This window comes from Triturus cristatus, chromosome 4_1 (genome assembly GCF_964204655.1).
Source record: "Triturus cristatus chromosome 4_1, aTriCri1.1, whole genome shotgun sequence".
Classification (NCBI taxonomy): Eukaryota; Metazoa; Chordata; class Amphibia; order Caudata; family Salamandridae; genus Triturus; species Triturus cristatus.
Genome location: NC_140585.1, coordinates 1,190,455,170 through 1,190,472,910, shown reverse-complemented (window position 1 = coordinate 1,190,472,910; position 17,741 = coordinate 1,190,455,170). Strand labels below are relative to the sequence as shown.

The 17,741-nt window shown below is 45.2% G+C and overlaps 1 protein-coding gene across 7 annotated transcripts in view; it reads right to left on the bottom strand.

Annotated features, from left to right (window-relative positions):
* Positions 1-3,540: 3,540 nt before the first annotated feature.
* The window catches only part of WDR83 (WD repeat domain 83), a 162,274-nt gene continuing 148,073 nt past the window's right edge, over positions 3,541-17,741 (bottom strand). For 4 of the 7 annotated variants that reach the window (XM_085654447.1, XM_085654443.1, XM_085654446.1 and 1 more), the window contains 2 exons: positions 5,110-5,224; positions 3,547-3,919 (listed from right to left, as the gene is read on the bottom strand). In XM_085654447.1, the coding sequence (XP_085510573.1) occupies positions 3,779-3,919; positions 5,110-5,224 (256 nt within the window). In that variant the 3' untranslated portion in view covers positions 3,547-3,778. Of the gene's footprint in view, positions 3,920-5,109; positions 5,225-17,741 lie in introns of all 7 variants that reach the window. The other 3 variants (XM_085654444.1, XM_085654445.1, XM_085654441.1) reach the window with 1 other exon arrangement.

The following is a 17,741-nucleotide window of genomic DNA, read 5'->3' as shown; positions in this document are numbered from 1 at the left end:
AGCAGGAGGGAGGCCTGCCTGGGCCCGACGGACCCCCGTCCTGGGACCATGGCGGAGCAGGGGGACGCAGCCTGGTCGCCTGGTCCCCTGGAGGTCCCGTGCTGGTCCGTGCAGGGGAGGCCTCCCTGGGCCCGCGTCCCAGGCACCCTGCCATGCTGCAGGCCCGAGGACGGAGCCCACGGTGGGGCGGGCACCCTCCACTCCAGGGCCACCAAGGGCCCCTGCCGGAGCTCCTGAACCCAAGCCGAGCTGGGGAACACCCGACGGGCCCTGGGCCCATGGCGGAGAACAGAGCCCAGTGTAGGGAGCGCCCGGCCAGAGCTCTCAGGCCCAGACGCCCAAGGGAGGACCACATGGGCCCATCCCAGGCACTTTGCCACGCAGCGGGTCAGAGGACAGAGCCCCGGATGGGGGAGGGGGGGGGGAGGTTTTTGCCTGGCCCTAGCCCATCTGGTTGCCGGTTGCGAGTCCCCAGCCTGCAAGGGGTTCCGGCATACCCTGTCCCCAGTAATCGGAGGAAGGGTACCCCCGTTTCTGGTAACCCGTGCGCACCGAGTGACGGAGGGGACCCAAGGTGCTGACTCGACCTCCCAGAGCCCTGGCTGGGATCGGGGAGGCAAACGAGCCCTCATCTGGACTTCCAGGGCAGCCCAGCCATCTGGTCGCCCCATTGGAAAGCATTGCGCTCGACCAGATGGCCTAGGGGATAGGCGCGACCAGATGGCCGGGCCCGAAGGACACCAATCTGCCTGCCCAAGCCTTCGCGGGAGGGCTCCCGCCTGCCCTTTGGAGGGCTCGGGGGCTCTGCTTCCCGGGGGCTCGGGCACGGGGTTGCGAGGGGGGCCCCGCCGACGGAACTCTGACCCTGGGCCCGCAGGCACCTTGACACGTAGGCAAAGCGGTGGAGGCCTGCCCTGGCCCGATGGACCCCCATGACGGGCACCCGGAACCTCGGCTGGCCGCAGGACATGGGCTCATGCACCCCAGGGCCCGCCGGAGCCCAGGTCCTGGAACCGGTCCCCGCTTCTGAACCCAACCCTGCTCATGTAAAGGGCTCCAATGCCTTCGGGTGGAGTTTGCGCTATATAAAACTGCAGAAAAAAAAACATTAAGAAGTGCAGCACCAGATTTAGTAAGAGCTGCTTGCTGTTGTTATTGATGGTGATCATGTTAAATCTGCCTGTCATGCAGAGCTCACACTGTAGCGTAAAGGCAAGTCTGCACTTCCTAGAGTAGGCTTTGACATAGAAGCGCAAACACTCCAATGCAAACGCCTATGTGAAGGCACCAGCACAGATATCAGACACGTAAGATATGTGTGTCAAGGTAAAACACATGTTCCTTGTAGGCATGTCAGGTGATATACTTGTGCCTGCTTTTCTTTGGTGTTAGGATTTGAGGCTAGACCAGATCATGCTACTTTAATGAAACTGCCGTTGCACCAAAACCTAAGCTTTCCATGCAGACATACCCTCTTTGCGCACATTAGCTTAGGGATGGTGTAAAGGGGTTTTGGTGCAGTAGGAGAATCAACTTACAGCATAAAGAAGCTTTTGGGCATAAAAGTTGATCCATAGTTGCTGTCTGCAGCGTTGTGTGTCACAAGCACACACCCTTAGTAAATCTGGCCAAGATGTCTTAAATAACTTCTTGTATTTCTTTTTTCTAATTTTTGTCTGTGCCCCCCGCTAGTTTTTGTTGGGGGTGGGGGATGCTGGATTAGTGCAAAGAGCCTCATTTGGGGGAGAGCCCTGTTTATTGTGTTTTTACCACTGTGAAGGCAATCTTAGCTGCCCAACAGCATCTTACTTTATCTGGAGACCTAGTTAGTCAAGTTCATCTATCCTGGGATGGTGGTGTTGTTCTTGCAGTAAAAAACAAGCATTGGTAAAGCCAATATGTCTTAGCCATGTTGTACATCTGCATAGCTGATGTTCAGCATGGCTAAAAGTTAGTCGCGTGGAGTTGAGTAAAGTGCTGTGAAGTGGAGTATTGTCAGAAAGTGGATCGGTGTGGAGTGTCACATAAATAGATGATTGTAACTACAGTTCCTGTTCCAGACCTTGCTGGTTTCTCTGCCGATAAAAGGTTTTCCTCATGCGAAAGGGTCAATAAAAAACTTGTTACCTCAATCAGTGCTGCCACATAATTGAAATGACTCTTGTTGTTAAGACTAGTAGGGTATTTCTTTGTGGTAATAAACAGCAAAGCCCAGCAGTACACTAAACATACAACTTGTCACACCCACCTAATACAAACGTCCTTTTCAGGGACTAGCATGTGGCCCCCAACAGTACTGTAGTCAACACCAAGGCAACATCTTACAAACCCTACGATAGAAAACACTGCAATTTGGTGTCAACGTGTTCACAAAAGAGCTTATTACTATATAACCATACATACAAAATCCAACAGAACACTTCACGCACTCGCCTGCCCAATCACCATGCAATAGAACAGTACTAAAGAGACCGGATGAGCCAGATAATGGATATTAGGGCTCTCCAACACCCCTCACTACCTCCAGCTCACAAAAGCATATCTGTTAGGCAATGCACAAGCCAAACAACAGGTAGCACAAAAGCAGCTTGGCCTAGACCTTAGGCCATAACAGGCAAATTAAAAACAGAACAGCAATTATGTTCACACTGCGGCCAGCAGATTCACTACACAAATAGAAATAGAATTCAGTTTGTGGTGGAATCCTCAATAGCAGGGTGAGTTGGTAGTGAATCGTTGCAAGGTCATATCAACAGCAGAATGCATAAGGTATATAAAGCAGTCGGATCCACCCGACAAGCTCTAAAGCTGCTCTCCCTGTAGTTGTGAGGCTCTGCAATCTCGTTCACAATTTTCTTGCCCTGATTTGCTTTCTATCCTGCACTTTTCAATCATGTAATGCTTGCTCTTCCAAAAATTATTTGCATCTGTTCCCTTTTATGCAGAGTACTTCACTGCTCCCTGAGGTTCTAAACTACAGGGTGTGCTAGGATGAGAACAGTTTGTCTAACAGTAAGATAGCCTTTAGGTCTTAGAAGTTATTCAGTTCTGGCGCACAGGCCATATCCTCTACAGTTATGGGCCTCGTCTGTGACTCAACATCCACATGACCTCAATCCACCCTTGAATATACCAGGACCTTGAGTACCAAGCCACAGAGTTCGGCTACTAAGAGACTACATCGTATCCCTTCTGTCTAGAGGGTCCCATGGATCATTTGTTCCATGACACAAGTTAATGGTGGTCAAAACAATTTCAGTGATGCGTTTTCTAAAATGTCTGTATCTGGCTTTAAAGCAGTTCAAAACTCTTCAAAAGGAAGGATCTTTTTTCCATTTCCTTTCAGCTGCTAGTCCAGGGAAGGGCGGCCAATGTTAAACAAAATACAAGGAATAGATTAAACGAACAGAATAACTAGATTTCAGATTATGAAACACCTGACCAGCTAAGCATGTTCAAAAGTATGCTGCCGGATTTGTCTTATAGAGCCTTAGGGTGGAGGCGAGGTTGATATAATACTGGTCTTAAATAACTCGCTAATTTTTTATAAAACATTCTTTATTATACATGTGCCAATGGTGTAAATATACAGAGTAGTACAGTTTGTACTTAGATCAAGGGCATGAGAATCATTCAAAGAACAGACTTCAGTGCACAGGTCCTTAAGATGAAGTCCTCTCTCATTCTTCTGCGCCAGCCTGGTGGGCCTCCATTCCACTTGTGCTGTATATGGCCCACCATGGTTGCCTTCTTAAAAGTCAGGCCTAGTCGGTTGTCCTCATGTCTCCTCGGAGTAGGAGGCTTCTCTCCAGAGCTGGAAGCTGCCCTCTGTGGCAGTGAGCATACAGGTCTCTGTGGGGTGGTATGACAGAGACTGCACCACGCCTTTCCCCACCGCCAAGCTCAGTGTCAGAGACCCCTGAGGGAGAAAGCAAACAATGTGTGGAGGTTAACTCTCTTTGTATGTGTTTCATTGGCCCTCTGCCATCTTAGCATCCAGTTCTTCTTCCCCTTCAACTCCACCTGTGATCCTCTCTCTGTGATTGCTCATGTTCTCTCTGCTTTTCTATTGTGGCCCTTTCCTCAGGTAGAGTCAACTGGCCATTAATCTAGACCAATGTCTGGAGTGCTGACTCCACAAAGGGCTTTGTGGTTGGTTCTCCTTGCTGCCTGTGATACAACTCCTCCTTGTTGGCATGAATACATATCATCATGCATCTAAAGCTGTGTTATACTCTGTTTCCTTCTGTGCTGCATTAACAACCTCCTGTTATCTCATGCCAACAATTGCTGGTCACTCCAAGTGCCAGTACATAGTTCATGTTCACAGTGTTCGTGGGTTTTAGGGGTCCCCTGCCCGGGATGATGCCACTTTTCAGAAGTTCCCACTCCTCCTCCTTCTCTGGTCTGCCCCTTCTCAGAAGTTCATACTCTACCTGCTTTGTCAATAACCTCCAGCCTTTTTCCACCTACCACGCCTCCTTAGCAATTCCTGCTTTTCCAATTTGCCCATCAGCAGTTTTTGCTTCCCCTACTTTTTGAACCTATTGAATGTGCTCAGCAGTTCCTGCTCCCCTTGCTTTCCTGTGAACCCCTCTTTTTGTTTGTGCTCTTTGCTATTAGTATGCACCCTGCTCTTTGGCTATCTCTTTTTCTCAATCTCTGCTTTAACCTGTCCTATCTTCCCTCGGCAATTCTCCCACTGGGCTTACCCGGCCGGTTCTGTCCCCCCTGCTAACTCCAGTTACAGCTCCTGCTCACCAGACTACATGTTAACATTCATATCCCCCACACAGTCTAGAGCAATTTTCTGATTTTGCAGCTTCTTCCCGGTTCTATCCTGCTGCTGTTTCTGTTCTCCCAAAGTCTCCCGTTCAGCAGTCCCTGATCTTGTTGCCCCCAATCTTTCAATTTTCCCTGTTTCCTTGACCGCCTCCATTCCCATTCCCCACCCTCTGCCAGCAATTCCAGATTTTTTTCATTGAGAGATATTGCTTTGCACGCAGGAAGTCTTTTCTGCCTCCATTTTTTCACAATATACATTCACCTTCAGTCCCTTACAAAATTCATAAATAATCCAGAGAAGCTGTGGCTCTCGAGGTTTCTCACCTCTACCAGGTCCCAGAAGTACACCTTGCCGTCCTCTGAGCAGGCCACCACGTGGGTGTCCTTCTCCGTCAGACAGCAGTCCAACTTGTAGTCACAGTTCTTGTGTCCTGTGTACCTAAAGGAAATGAAATACATGTCAATGGGGTAATGGGGTGGGGGAGGCTCATGTTGACTACCATTTCTCCAACCATCAGGGAACAGTTTCCTGTGCTCTGGCTGGTTTTTAAGTAAGGTTTTCATATAGTCATTAAGTGTTTACAATGTGAAAGCAGTAAGCAAATCAGGTGAAAGAGAAGAAGATGGTCATGACAGGATGTGTCGATATATGTCCCACCCCCCTGAAAATCCAACAACGCTTCCACATTTTATCGCAATAATCCCCTGAAAAATCGTGAAGTGCTCACTGGTTTGCTCTATAGGAGTAAAAGTAAACAATCGGAAATCAAAATGGAGACTCTTCAAACTATTCACAAATGGTCAAGAATAGCAGAAATCTTTTTTTTTTTTAAACTGCTGTCTCATTACATTTTTGGAGTGAAGCTAGCCGTGAATAAGGCACCCTTCTGTTTGTGTGAGTCTCGCCGCTACCAATGCACCAGACCCTGAATGACCCTACCTGTTTTTCCATCTGCCAGTCAGGATACAGGGACTGATTTCTGATATTAACCAGGACCTTTTGATTTTACTAAACTCATGTGTATAATATACTTACAGCAGTTTACAGCCAGCCCCTCTTAATTCATTGGTCTATTATTGTGTCATTCTCATTTTTCATCAGTGCACTCCAGCATACAGCATGGGGCAATGGGTCAGCCCACGTCAGTCATTGGCTCTCATGCACTGTGAGTGACAGCATTCTACCTTTTCACAAGTGTTACATCCACACACACACTGTTTCCCTCAAGTGCCAGGGACAACGTTGGCAATGCGTGCTTTTTGCAGACTAAATATTTTTTCTTTCAGCCAATATTTGTAGACTGAAAACCCAGCAGCTTCCTCAACAAGCTTTGCAAAACAATCGAAGGCAAAAGTGATATGGCCAACTCCTGACCTATTGGCTTTCCCAATGCTTGTCTTTTCAGCATTGTTTGTTCTTTACGATATCCTGAAGGAGTGGGGCTTGGCAGTTTTCTGGGCACCACAATGACGTAATGTTTTTCTAGTAACCATATTTGAGACAGATTGCTTTAAAAAAAAATAAAATAAAAAAATAAAACCGTAGCCAAACAATAAAAAATTTTAAAAAATCTTTGTCATTTTGTTTCTAATCCTTATTTATCCTTGTGTCATTGAGAATACATTTTGTGTTTCGGAAACTAACACCCGGTGAGCTCTTACCTGTTTTATGCTGGCATTCTGCCAAGGTCCAGGAAAACCAATGTATGTGGACGGCGTGATTTCTGACCATGTTTGGAAACAGGTTGAGCACCCCCTTACTGATGCACTCGTTCATCTACAATGTGGTAATCATAACCCAAGCTTGTTCTATCTGTGAAAGATACCGCACAGTGCACCTGCCTCTAACTAAGTTATGGTCTCTCTGCAGCCTAGGGCCAGCGACTAGCTTAGATGCGTCTTTCTAGGCACTGCTTGGTGAAGGTACACTGGGAGACAGAATGTCAAGCTGAGAATTACATGGTCAGTCTGCTGTACAGCTAGAGCTTTGACCAGAAAGCACTAAGTGGACTGCATGAGTTTATGGGAGTACAGGCCTGCTCGCGAAAAGCAGCAGGCAAAAAAAAAAAAATCTGTCATTGCGAAAAGGGTGAAATCCACACTTAAAAAAAAAAAACTATTTACAAAGCGAAATTAGGCAAAAATTTTTTTTTTACAAAATTAGCTCTGCAGGAAACTGGAAAAACAGGTTTATTTCAGTGTTTCATGCGGATCCTCCTGGAAAAATAAGGTCCAGGGTGGTTTGTGGCAAGATCGGCAGTTGATATTAGGCTTATTTTAACATCTATGGCCGGTGGAAGAGGAGCAGGAACATTTTAGGATTTGCTTGGCAATTAATTTCTGCTTACAAAGGACTACTGGAAGAAACAATTGGTCTTGTTCTGCCCCAAAGATATTAGGTCAGCGAGATCACACCGTAGGTTACAGTAAACACTGCAAAATGTAGACTTAGTTTTCTTCAGATATGAGGGTTCCACCTCAAACACTTACAGCTTAGTTTATTTACCGCTTCATCTGTTTGATTCCACTCTGAAATGTTACATGATGGCATCAAGCTGGAAGTACAGCAAGTGGTATTAGGACGTAATATAAAGCAAGTCTGAATGCCTGGATGGCTGGCGAGGTGGGGACACCCAGATTCAGGTTCACTTAATAACTGCAGGTTATTCACTAAATCCCGCTTAAAATGAGCATGGGTTGTTACCACTCCCCACTAAATAGGACTATGAATGGCTTAGAACTACCGAGTTGTGACAGATGATTAAGAACCAATCCTCTTTTAAACACCTACAATAATTCCTAGAGCGTGGTCTCTACTGTTGCTCTGCTATCTGTCCTAACGTGTTTGTTTTTGACATTTTATGATCGGTTTCTTGTACTATACCTTCATAGCTAGGTCCGTGCTTTAAAAATACTACAAATAAATAAAAATAGCACATTGCAGGACGGTTACTACCATTGCGGAAAGAATGCATATTTCACTCGCTATTAATTTAGGTAATAGATTAGGTTTCTCATCCAGGGAAAAACTCTACCAAATATAGGTCATGCTGTGTGGATGCAGCAACAACCTGAAGTTCCCCCCAAATGCGTCACATAAGTTGACGCACCCCTTGGTGGCAAGGAACTGGTTCATACCCTAATCTATAGGAAATTGGCACAATGAGATGTGGGAATCATACTTAGATCTCATGTACAAAGGGGAGGTGACAAAGTCATGTCAAATGCCCTCCCAAAGTACATTTAATTGATAGGGACAGATGAACACTAAGCAATCAGTTGTAGGACCTTGTTCTACATTGCAAAACAAGGAAAGGGGCTCAATAAAGTCCAAAGGGATAGAGCACCAATAACTATGTAGTTAAAAAGATTTTTCTCTTTGAACTAATATAAAGAATTATGCCACATAGAAATCACTTATTTCATACATCAACTTGCACGCTTTCAACCTCAATTGTAACCACTCCGCATGAAATGTTGGAAAATTATCAATGGAAAAAACCTTTCTTTAGTAAAAAAACATCAATTGAAGTTTATTGACATATTAAAAAAATCTATCAAATTGAATCAAATAAAACGATCACAAATAAATGGCTAAAGATCAGACCTCAACCATAACGATAAGGTAAAAAATATATTATATACAAAAACACAAAAGTTATAAAGTATAACTTTTAGTACAGGTAAAAAGGACAATCAGACATATGAACATTTATACAGTAGGAGGAACAATAACAGACACCAAAATTGTGTCTTGGATGTGTAAATTTGTAGTTTCGGTAAGCAGAAACAATCTGGTGACAATGCACCCTAGTCTCTCAGGGTTCTGTTCCAAAACAAATTCCACCCAACAACCTATGCATCAACGCGTTTCGGTGGTGTACAATAATAAAGACCACCTTCCTCAGGACTGACAATATTTATCCTCTGTGAAATAGCTTTAGCAATCATTCATTTATGTCGCAATAAAAATCACTGACGGATGGCTTCTGGGATAGAGAACAGCCAACGTTATACATACGATGTGTGACTATATCTTAGACCAATCAAATGAGGCCTCACTCCATATAAGGGGTCATATTAATGGCTTGCGCTTACAAGGTGATATGATCTGTGTATTTAAATGGTAAATCCCAGATATGTCCCGTTGCGCTTCAGGAATGACGCGATCCTCAATTTAGAGACACTTGTAAATCATTTATTAGAGTGCATCATCTAAAAAAGCCGTCCTTCTGGGGCAAATGGGTAATTTTCCGCTCTGCTCGGGGTCCTGGGTACGGCTTAGTGGTTCGATGTTCGTGTTTTAACAAACGTCGCAGGGTCCACGCCAGAACAAATTTCGTAGCGCGCGCTGCATCGCAATTGCGATGCAGCGCGCGCTAAGAAATTCGTTTTATTTATTTAATTGTTTACTTACCTCCAATTATCCATATTCCGGTTTTTAGTACCCCCCACCCTGCCCCTCCCCCGCCCCGCCTTTCCGCCCCACGGAACACCCTCCACGGGCCGCGGCTGCTCTACAGTCTGCCACTGCACTCTATGCCACTCTACTCTACACTACTCTATGCGATTGCATTCTACGACACAGCGACACTCAATTCTATGCTACTCCACACCACTCTCCTCTATGCCACAAACTTTTAGCCATGCTGAACAGCAGCCGTGCTTGTGTACAACAAGGCTAAAATACATTGGCAAAGCCATTGCTCTTGATCTATGCTCTTTGTCAATTCCCATTTTCTCGACAGTTCTTCCTTTAAACTCTTTTTTTTTTTCTTTCTTTCCAGGAGAGTGGCATGGTATCCTGGAACTGATGGAGGGTGTGGGCTGCAACCACTTCCCTATGGTGGCATGCTTCTTTTCAAGGGTGTGGCAGTACCAATATTACACTGCTTTTTATTTTTTACCTGCACATTGGTGCCCCAGTTTCTCACTTCATTTTTTTCTATTTGTTAAATGTCTCTGCCTGTGTTTTTTCAGTGTCTATTCCTGTAGGGCGGTGCAGGAGGAAAAAGCTTTGGACAAGAGGTACATACAGGTTACAGGTAGGGGTGTGCAAAATTCACATCAGAGGCATTCGCGTAGTTGCGCAAAATTACTTGAAATGTAAAACCAGTATTTGGTGCTACACTAAAACTAGCGCAAAACACATGCGCCTCAAACTGCAGCTGCTCGTGTTCTTCTCATCAGCGTTGTTCCTGTGCACTACTTATTTTTACTGCCAGCAGCGTATATTTACATGACATTGTATAATAACCTAACTTTCAGGAATTTCGAGTAACAAGCGTGAAACGAAATTTCGCCTGCACCTAGTCCACTCAAAGTTCTACGCTTGTGCTCCGGCCATCTTAGTGGGAATCACCTGATGACCACTGTGAGATACGAGCACGACAAGAACATGTCTGCTTTTGTATGTTACTATATGCCTGTATTTGATTCCGTTCTGTTCTCTTACAGCACGGAGGGTTTACGTGCCCAATTTAGAGCGCACGTGCCAGCAGTGACAGCTTGCAACAGAGCCGCATTTGTTCGGAGAGCTACTAATCCATGATTTCCTTTGAGGATTAAAAAGAATTTTTTCTCCAGAGAGACTACCATTCCCCTCCTGTGAGTTTAATGTTATCAACACTGCTTTGCAGTGCTTTAAATGGGCCGTTACTGTCCGATACTGTACACCGTGACTTTTTAGGCCTCGCCTAGCGCTGCTGCGCACATGCGGAGCTCCCTCGGCGAGATTTATTGTAGATGAGGAGTTTGAGAAAAGGGCTTGAATCCCCGCCCCTTATTTCCATTGGCTTGCGTCACCGTTTATGGTAAACGGTGGGCTGCCATTGGAAATAAGCTTTCTGGGGTGCCTCCTTTTCGCCTTCTGGTCTGGTCCACCCGGACTGGACCGCCTGCTTCACGGCGGTCGTGAAGCAGTTTCTTATCGCAAGGAGGCGTGTTATGTAAACAAGCCGTGCGATCCTGTCCGGATGGGCCATCTCAAAAGGAGACAGGGCGCCGCATGTTTATTTTTGCATCGCGCTTTCAAAGTGAAAGCACGATGCAAAAAGAAACAGCGGGAATGGCGGGCGCTTGTTGCTTGAGTGTTTGGTTGAGGTTCGCGGCTGCGCGCAAGCCCGTCTACTTGCTGCAGAACCTCGAACGGCAGCTGTTTGAGGACTAGACTGCATGCAGCAAACACTGCAGGCGACAGACGTAGAGTCTGGAACCTGGACGTCCTTATCGTGTTACACGAAAGGAAGGGCTTCGAAGAACTTGCACACTACGCTCTACTTCAGACATGGAAGTTCTTAATCTACAGCTGATATGGCTGTCCAACAGGCTGGAAATTCCTCGGGATGTAGTATAGTGTTCACGATGTCTTAGTCTCACACCGTCCTTTAGTTTAAAGGAGGCAGCCTCTATATAAGGCAGGGTCCGGATTCTTTATTGCCAGTCAGGTTTCAGGGCGGTGTTAGTTAGTGGCATCAGAGCGAGAAGTTCCAGGCCTTCCCCTCTATTGTCCCGTGCTGACTGCCATCCATACCTGGCTGCGTGAACTGTAGAAATAATAACCATGTACCGCTACATGGGGGTGCTCGCTACCCACGGGGGTGCGCTGTTGGCTGCGGATGCCGGACTCCCTGCGGCCGCTACAGGTCTCCGGCGGTACTTCTTCGACCGCAGTGCAAGCATCGTGGAGGGTAAGCTGGTAGAGGACCTGCATACCCGTGAGAGTGAGGAGCAGAAGCGGCTGCAAGTGCGGGGTATCCTGCGTATTATCAAACCTTGCACCCATGTGCTGAGTGTCAGCTTCCCCATCAAGAGAGACAACGGAGAGTGGGAGGTGATCGAGGACCCCCTGCAAGGGAGGTGAGAGTCGCTCAGTTACGCTACTTTCTGCTCAGCGAGTAGTGGCTACACAAACACCCCATGCAAGGCAGCCTATAAGTCTGCTGCCAACACTTCTGTAGAGCAAGTAGCTCACAGTTCATGCAAGCCACTACAGTAGGGATGACGCTAGCCTAGACCTATACAATCATAGGCTCTATCTACTTTGTATCAATATTGTTTATGTTTTCCTGCCCAGTTCTTCATTTTGCATAACGTCTGATACAGTTAAATGGCATTTTATAGTTTGCCCTGTGAAGCGTTGATAAGTGTAGACGGGTGAACCCCTGAACAAAGAAGCTAATTATAATGCCCCAAGCCCATCTACCCTTACTGATCCCTTCCAAGTGGTGCGATTTCCACGTTTGACCGGAAGCGAACTGCTAGCTCCAGGTGAGAAACGGGTGCAGATAAACCCCAGCGTTTCACCCTGCACCCCCACACATCTCTGTACAAGCATGGCGAACGCCCGCCCTCACGACTGATGACATGGGGCCGCATGACAAGTTGATATGGGCAGCAGTGGAAACATTTCCGGTAGGCTTGGTACTACTACAGGAACAACGTATGCCTAGTGCAGTATAATAATTGGACTGGCATTTCTTCGTTGTTTGAAAACTATATTATTCGCAAAGAGAATACAAAGCTTTTCCAGAAAACAATCAGTGGGCGTATAAATTACTTTTCTGACACCACTCAGTTAATATTTATTTTGTAAATACATGAAACTGGGTTACATCTTTAAAACCTATAGTTGTATTGTAAATCAGAACAAAATAGATCCAGCTTGTATTATGTGACTACATTGTCTGCATTGCATTAAGGCTCAGAACTTCTTATTTTAATATTTGAGGCCAAACCTTTAATGGACTAGACGTTTTTACCCATTTCCCAATCAAAAATATGTTTGCCAGATGACAACTTGCAAAGGGCAAAAACTTTGGTAAAAGGTATCCATTATCGAACGAATATTAATTCTCAAAGACATTCATTCTCATTGTTTTAAAGAGACTGAAAGACATTGCACTCTTAGATAAGCCTCTTGGCCTGGCAACTGAGCTCCAGTACATGAGAATTTTTTTTCTTGTTTAATATTGTGGGGATTTCATATTATTTTACTATAGCGTTTTCAGTCAAACTAATTAAAAGTATTTTAGGCTGCCAACACTGACCCCGGCACCAAACCCCATGTGTGGAAGTTCTACCATTCCTCCCTGCCTTGTCTGCTCAAGAGAGAAGTCATTCACTGTCTCTATAAGATGGCAGGCATCCAGCACTCCTTTCTTATTGTAATTAATCTCCTGAAAGGGTGTGTGGGCACACCGTTACAGCTCAATCTGAGCTGGACCCTGTGTCATAATGAGCATCCCTACAAAATTAGCATTAGGTCCCGTGTTAAGTAGATCAGAACACAGTCAACCTCAACTCTTCTCTAGAAGCACCTGTGCAACACCTACAGCCATGAGCATACATCATTAACGATGAACCCCGGCACCCAAGCAGAACCAGAATTTGTTGTGATCAGTTTCTCTCTTTAAATAATGTGCTCATTCTCATTAACTGACCCTAACAGAGTCAAAGCTGCACTTGTGCGAGTAAATCAAGAGTCCTGCTCCTTGTATGCTGCTACTCTGTTCAATGGTAATGAGGGGGAGCAGCTCTGCATGTTGTACATGAGTAGTTAAGACGTGGCTACCTATTTGCTACTAATCTGATCTGAGATCAGCCAGTGCTGCATTTTAGGATTAGATAGCCACTGCACTGTTACCCTTTGACCCAACTCTGCATTTAATGGTATGAACATGTAAAGGAGTCAAGTTGCTTGTACAATAGTGCCAAGTTTTAATACTTCCTAGACTTCTTTAGCTCTACAATTTTGGTCAAGCTTGCTGTGTACCGTTCGGACACTTGAAATTAATGGTGTGACCGCTTTTGTAGGGTGGTGAAAAAGTAGCACTCAACATTTAATTTCTTTATGGAATGAACCCCCACCCCCTCTCTCTCGCACCTCTATAATGAGAAGATAGATTAGGCTATTTTCTTCCACTCTGCCCTCCTAGTAATACTTTGTCTTTTTAAAACGAAAACAAAAATAAAAGGCATTGTTATTTGAAATGTCAATAGCTCAAACTTGCGTAAATGCGAGACCTATTGCATTGCAAATGCTTGTTTAATTTGAGAGGGAGTCTACCTCCACTTTGTGACATACAGGCGCGCAAAGCCCAAAGGGCTGAAAGGGCTTCAGCCCCCCTTCATGTCTCAGCCCGGGCTGCTGCAGCTCGAGCCGCTGTGGGCTTGGCTGGGTAATGTCTGGAGTCTTCTCTCCAACACGCCCGAGTTTTCACAGGTCTTTAAAGACCATTTGCATATTTACATACCTTTGTAAACTGGTTTCCGAGCCTTAGTTTTATTTTCTGGTTCCAGGACCCGCTGGACCCCCACTCTGCCTATCCCTAACATTGTATTTTACATATACTGCTGTAGTGTGAGAATGCATTTCATGAAAAGGAATATGAAGTAGGGTTGCCAAAAGAAAAAAGGCAGCTATGTGTTGTTTAAAGAGCCTGCAAAGACCTTGTCTTGACACTTAATAGGGTTATAAATAAAACAAATATGTATTCATTTATAATGTGACTTTTCTGTCTTTGTTCCCGTTATCAATCATGGATCATTCAGGCATGCCTAGAACACAATTAAAAGTGCTTTCTATTTAGATTTGCTGTTCGAAGTATGCATAGATAAGTGCTGAAAATACAGCTTTAGGTGACTGCTTATTTTTTCACTGACTGGGACATCAAAATATGAGCTGGCAACCCTAATCATAAGACTGGAAGTTTGTTGCAGGATCATCACATTATTTCCTCCACCCTCAATCCCTGAATAATGCCATAATAGCAATAGTTTACCTTATATCTGAAACCCTACGCCTACGTCAATAACAAGCTGAGTTACTTCAAGCGTCTGGGAAGGCACCCTGCATTCAGACAACTCACTCCTCATTCTCGCCCTTCACTTTCACGCTCACAATACACTTGCAGCGATCACAATGCACTCACGCCGATCACCATGCACTCACACCATTCACCCGCTCACCCTGCACTCACAGTGATCACTCTGCACTCACAATGCTCTTGCGCTGTTCACCCTGTACCTCCCCCTACAGTTACGAGCACACTACTCACCCTGTACTCATATGACACTTCACTCACCTGTCCCCCTCACTGCTCAATCTGCAATCTCACTCAAACAATTCCATCATTAACCATGCATTCCTTCATCCTGCTCTGCACTTACATCCGCACCCAAATTCATATGGTCACCTCACTCACCCTGCAGTCACTCCTCTTACCCTACTCTCAGACTGTTGCATCGCTCACCGCACACTCACATGGGCACTCTTGCCACGTTCCTGCCACGTTCCTGCCAGAACGTGTACCATGCAGATCACAGAACTGAGTGTGAGTAAACTATGAGTAGCGCTATAAAAGAAATTAAATGTTTGTATGAAAGGTGCTGTAGAGAGAGGAGGCGCATTGTTGGTGAGTGGTAGTGAGGGAATTCATGGAGAAGGAGGATATGGGGGAGGGGCGCCAAAAAAGACTGTTGCACTGTGTGCGACCAGTGCTAGGGCCAGCCCTGGCTGGAGTGTTAGCTCCCCCCCTGAAGTTCGGGTCTAGTTGCACCCCTGGTGATGTAATACTTTTAATAGGGGAGTACAGACACTTCTCAGAAACAAGCAGGCACTCTGATACAGGCTACCTGCACTTCTATTTTTACATTTCAAGCACTGCCGCTTTGCGCTTACGATCTGAGTACCTGCAGACTTCTGGCATCAAATACCTGGTTGTGGCCTCCAAGTTTAGTACAGAGCGTTCACAGGGGTGTAGCTTGGTCAGTAAGAGGGGTGGGAGGAAGGGGAGGGGACGGTGCGAGAAGGCTCGGATTTCCCAACAATTGCATTGGAATATAATATTAAAGTACAAAATAGAACAAGCTAGGTGCACAAGAGGGGCTAAAGGGCAAGTGGAAAGGGAGGCGAATGGCAATTGGTGTTTGTGAGAAAAAACACAATATTTTGTAAAATAACCAACATTTCTGAAGACTTTCAAAACAGAGGGAGAGTGTATGTGCTTTTTTATCTGTGTATGTGGAACAATTCCAGGTGAAATCCGACAGACACCTCACCATACCCGAATGAAAGCACCTGGACCCAACTATTTACCAGAAAATACATTTAACAGGGGGTGTAACACCCCAAACGCACCCCCCGCCGAAGAAGCTACGCCCCTGAGCATTCATGTAATATCTCGTCACGTAAGGTGGCACTTACTCTAACAGTAATGCAAATAACAGCCTTGTGAGCAGAGCCAGCTTTAACAAGCGTTTCGGCCTGAGGCCATTCCACCTCTCACAAGAAACCAACAATCTACTGGCAATGCAATATTACAGAAGACCGCCTCCCCTGCAGGCAGAAGCCTTCTCACACAGAAGTGTTTTTTAGGATGTGGTATTGTTATGGCTCGGAGCTTAGGAGTGTCTAACAATTATCTGATGCTTTAGTGCAATCAGTAAGGTGGAATGCACGGTGCAAAGCAAGCTGTACAAGACTGTTCCTTGTTGCACTCGCTTACCCTCACTATACGTTAGTGAGCACACAAGTGGTAAGTACGCCCCAGGTGCATTCCATAAAAGATAATGTAGCTGCGTTAATAAGACAAGTTCCAACAGAAGGAAATATGCAAACAAACACCATGGCAATCTTTTCGTAGCTTCGTGAACTATACATCTGCTTCTGACGCAAGACAAAATTCTTAAATTAGAAAAACCGCATTAAATATAATTTTTAAGGTATATGCTTTAAACGTGGTCTAGCACCTGATTGATATACTGCTTGCCACTTTTTGCAGACAGAGGACAGCTCTAATGTATGCAGAGGTCACTCAGATTCTGCTGGACAGGCCCAAGTTAAAGAAATTAATACAGAACCTTTTGGTATAACGCTAGCGCTTTGTACTACATCTTGACGTATGCAGGTGCAATCTGAATGCAACATGAGCTTCACTAATCCACATATCAAGTACAAGAAAAAGTCACAAGGTTTCTGGCGCAAAAGGAGGTTATTTACTTGCAACAACAGTTTTGCACCTTAATGTCCCTTTTAGACTTGCAGGTGACCCAGCAAACTTTCTCATCAGAAAATGTCGGCAGGCAAAGGACTCCTACACCAAGGCCTCTCTGCTCCACTCAAGTGGGACAATCAAGTCAATAACAACGTGGCACAAAGCACCTCCACATAATGCAGCTATTTCTCATTTTAAATTTCTGATTCCTGGGTTCCTGTTCCTCACCAACTACCTTTCAATTTCTCACACTGTTCTGCTTGCGTGAAGTCTTGGTATGCTGTTTCAACAGTCGTTTAATTTTTTAAGGTCATCGATTCAGTACGTCTATCCACATACCGCATCCATTTTGCCCCAAACTTTAACAGTAAGAATTACTAGGTTGGGTAATATCACAGCAGGTGGTGGTATCTCCAGCATCAAGACTGTCTTTGAGGAGCCTGGTGACAATTTTATCGAACTTTGTAACTCGCTAAACTCCAACCTTACTTCTGACTGGCATTTGTCACTGTTTAATCGATTACGGTTCCATTTTTAGTGGTGAGATCAAGGCCACACTGATCTTGCCATGAGTCACACAGGCCAAAAGGTCTGTTTAAGAAGCCCACCATAAAGACCCCAAAACAACCCCTTGAGGCATTCCATATTTTGCTAAAAGGCATGCATGATTGAGGTGTCGTTATTTTCCGCCAGATATCCTACTTTTGTTCTCAGCTGCACGCATCTACATTTGCAAGCCATCAAGGAGCCGCTTTTCTTTCAGATCCTGAAACAGCCATAGTTTATCCATAACCGTTACCCACAAAGTTCTGGAAACCCACTACCCAGAAGAGGGGAAGGAGCAATTTTTAATTGTTGCATTTGGCTCTTAAAAGATAAGTCAATCAATTATCTTCGTTTGTTTCTAAAATACTATGTATTTATTTGTTTAAAAACTGATCGAGTTCAGCATCCCTGGAG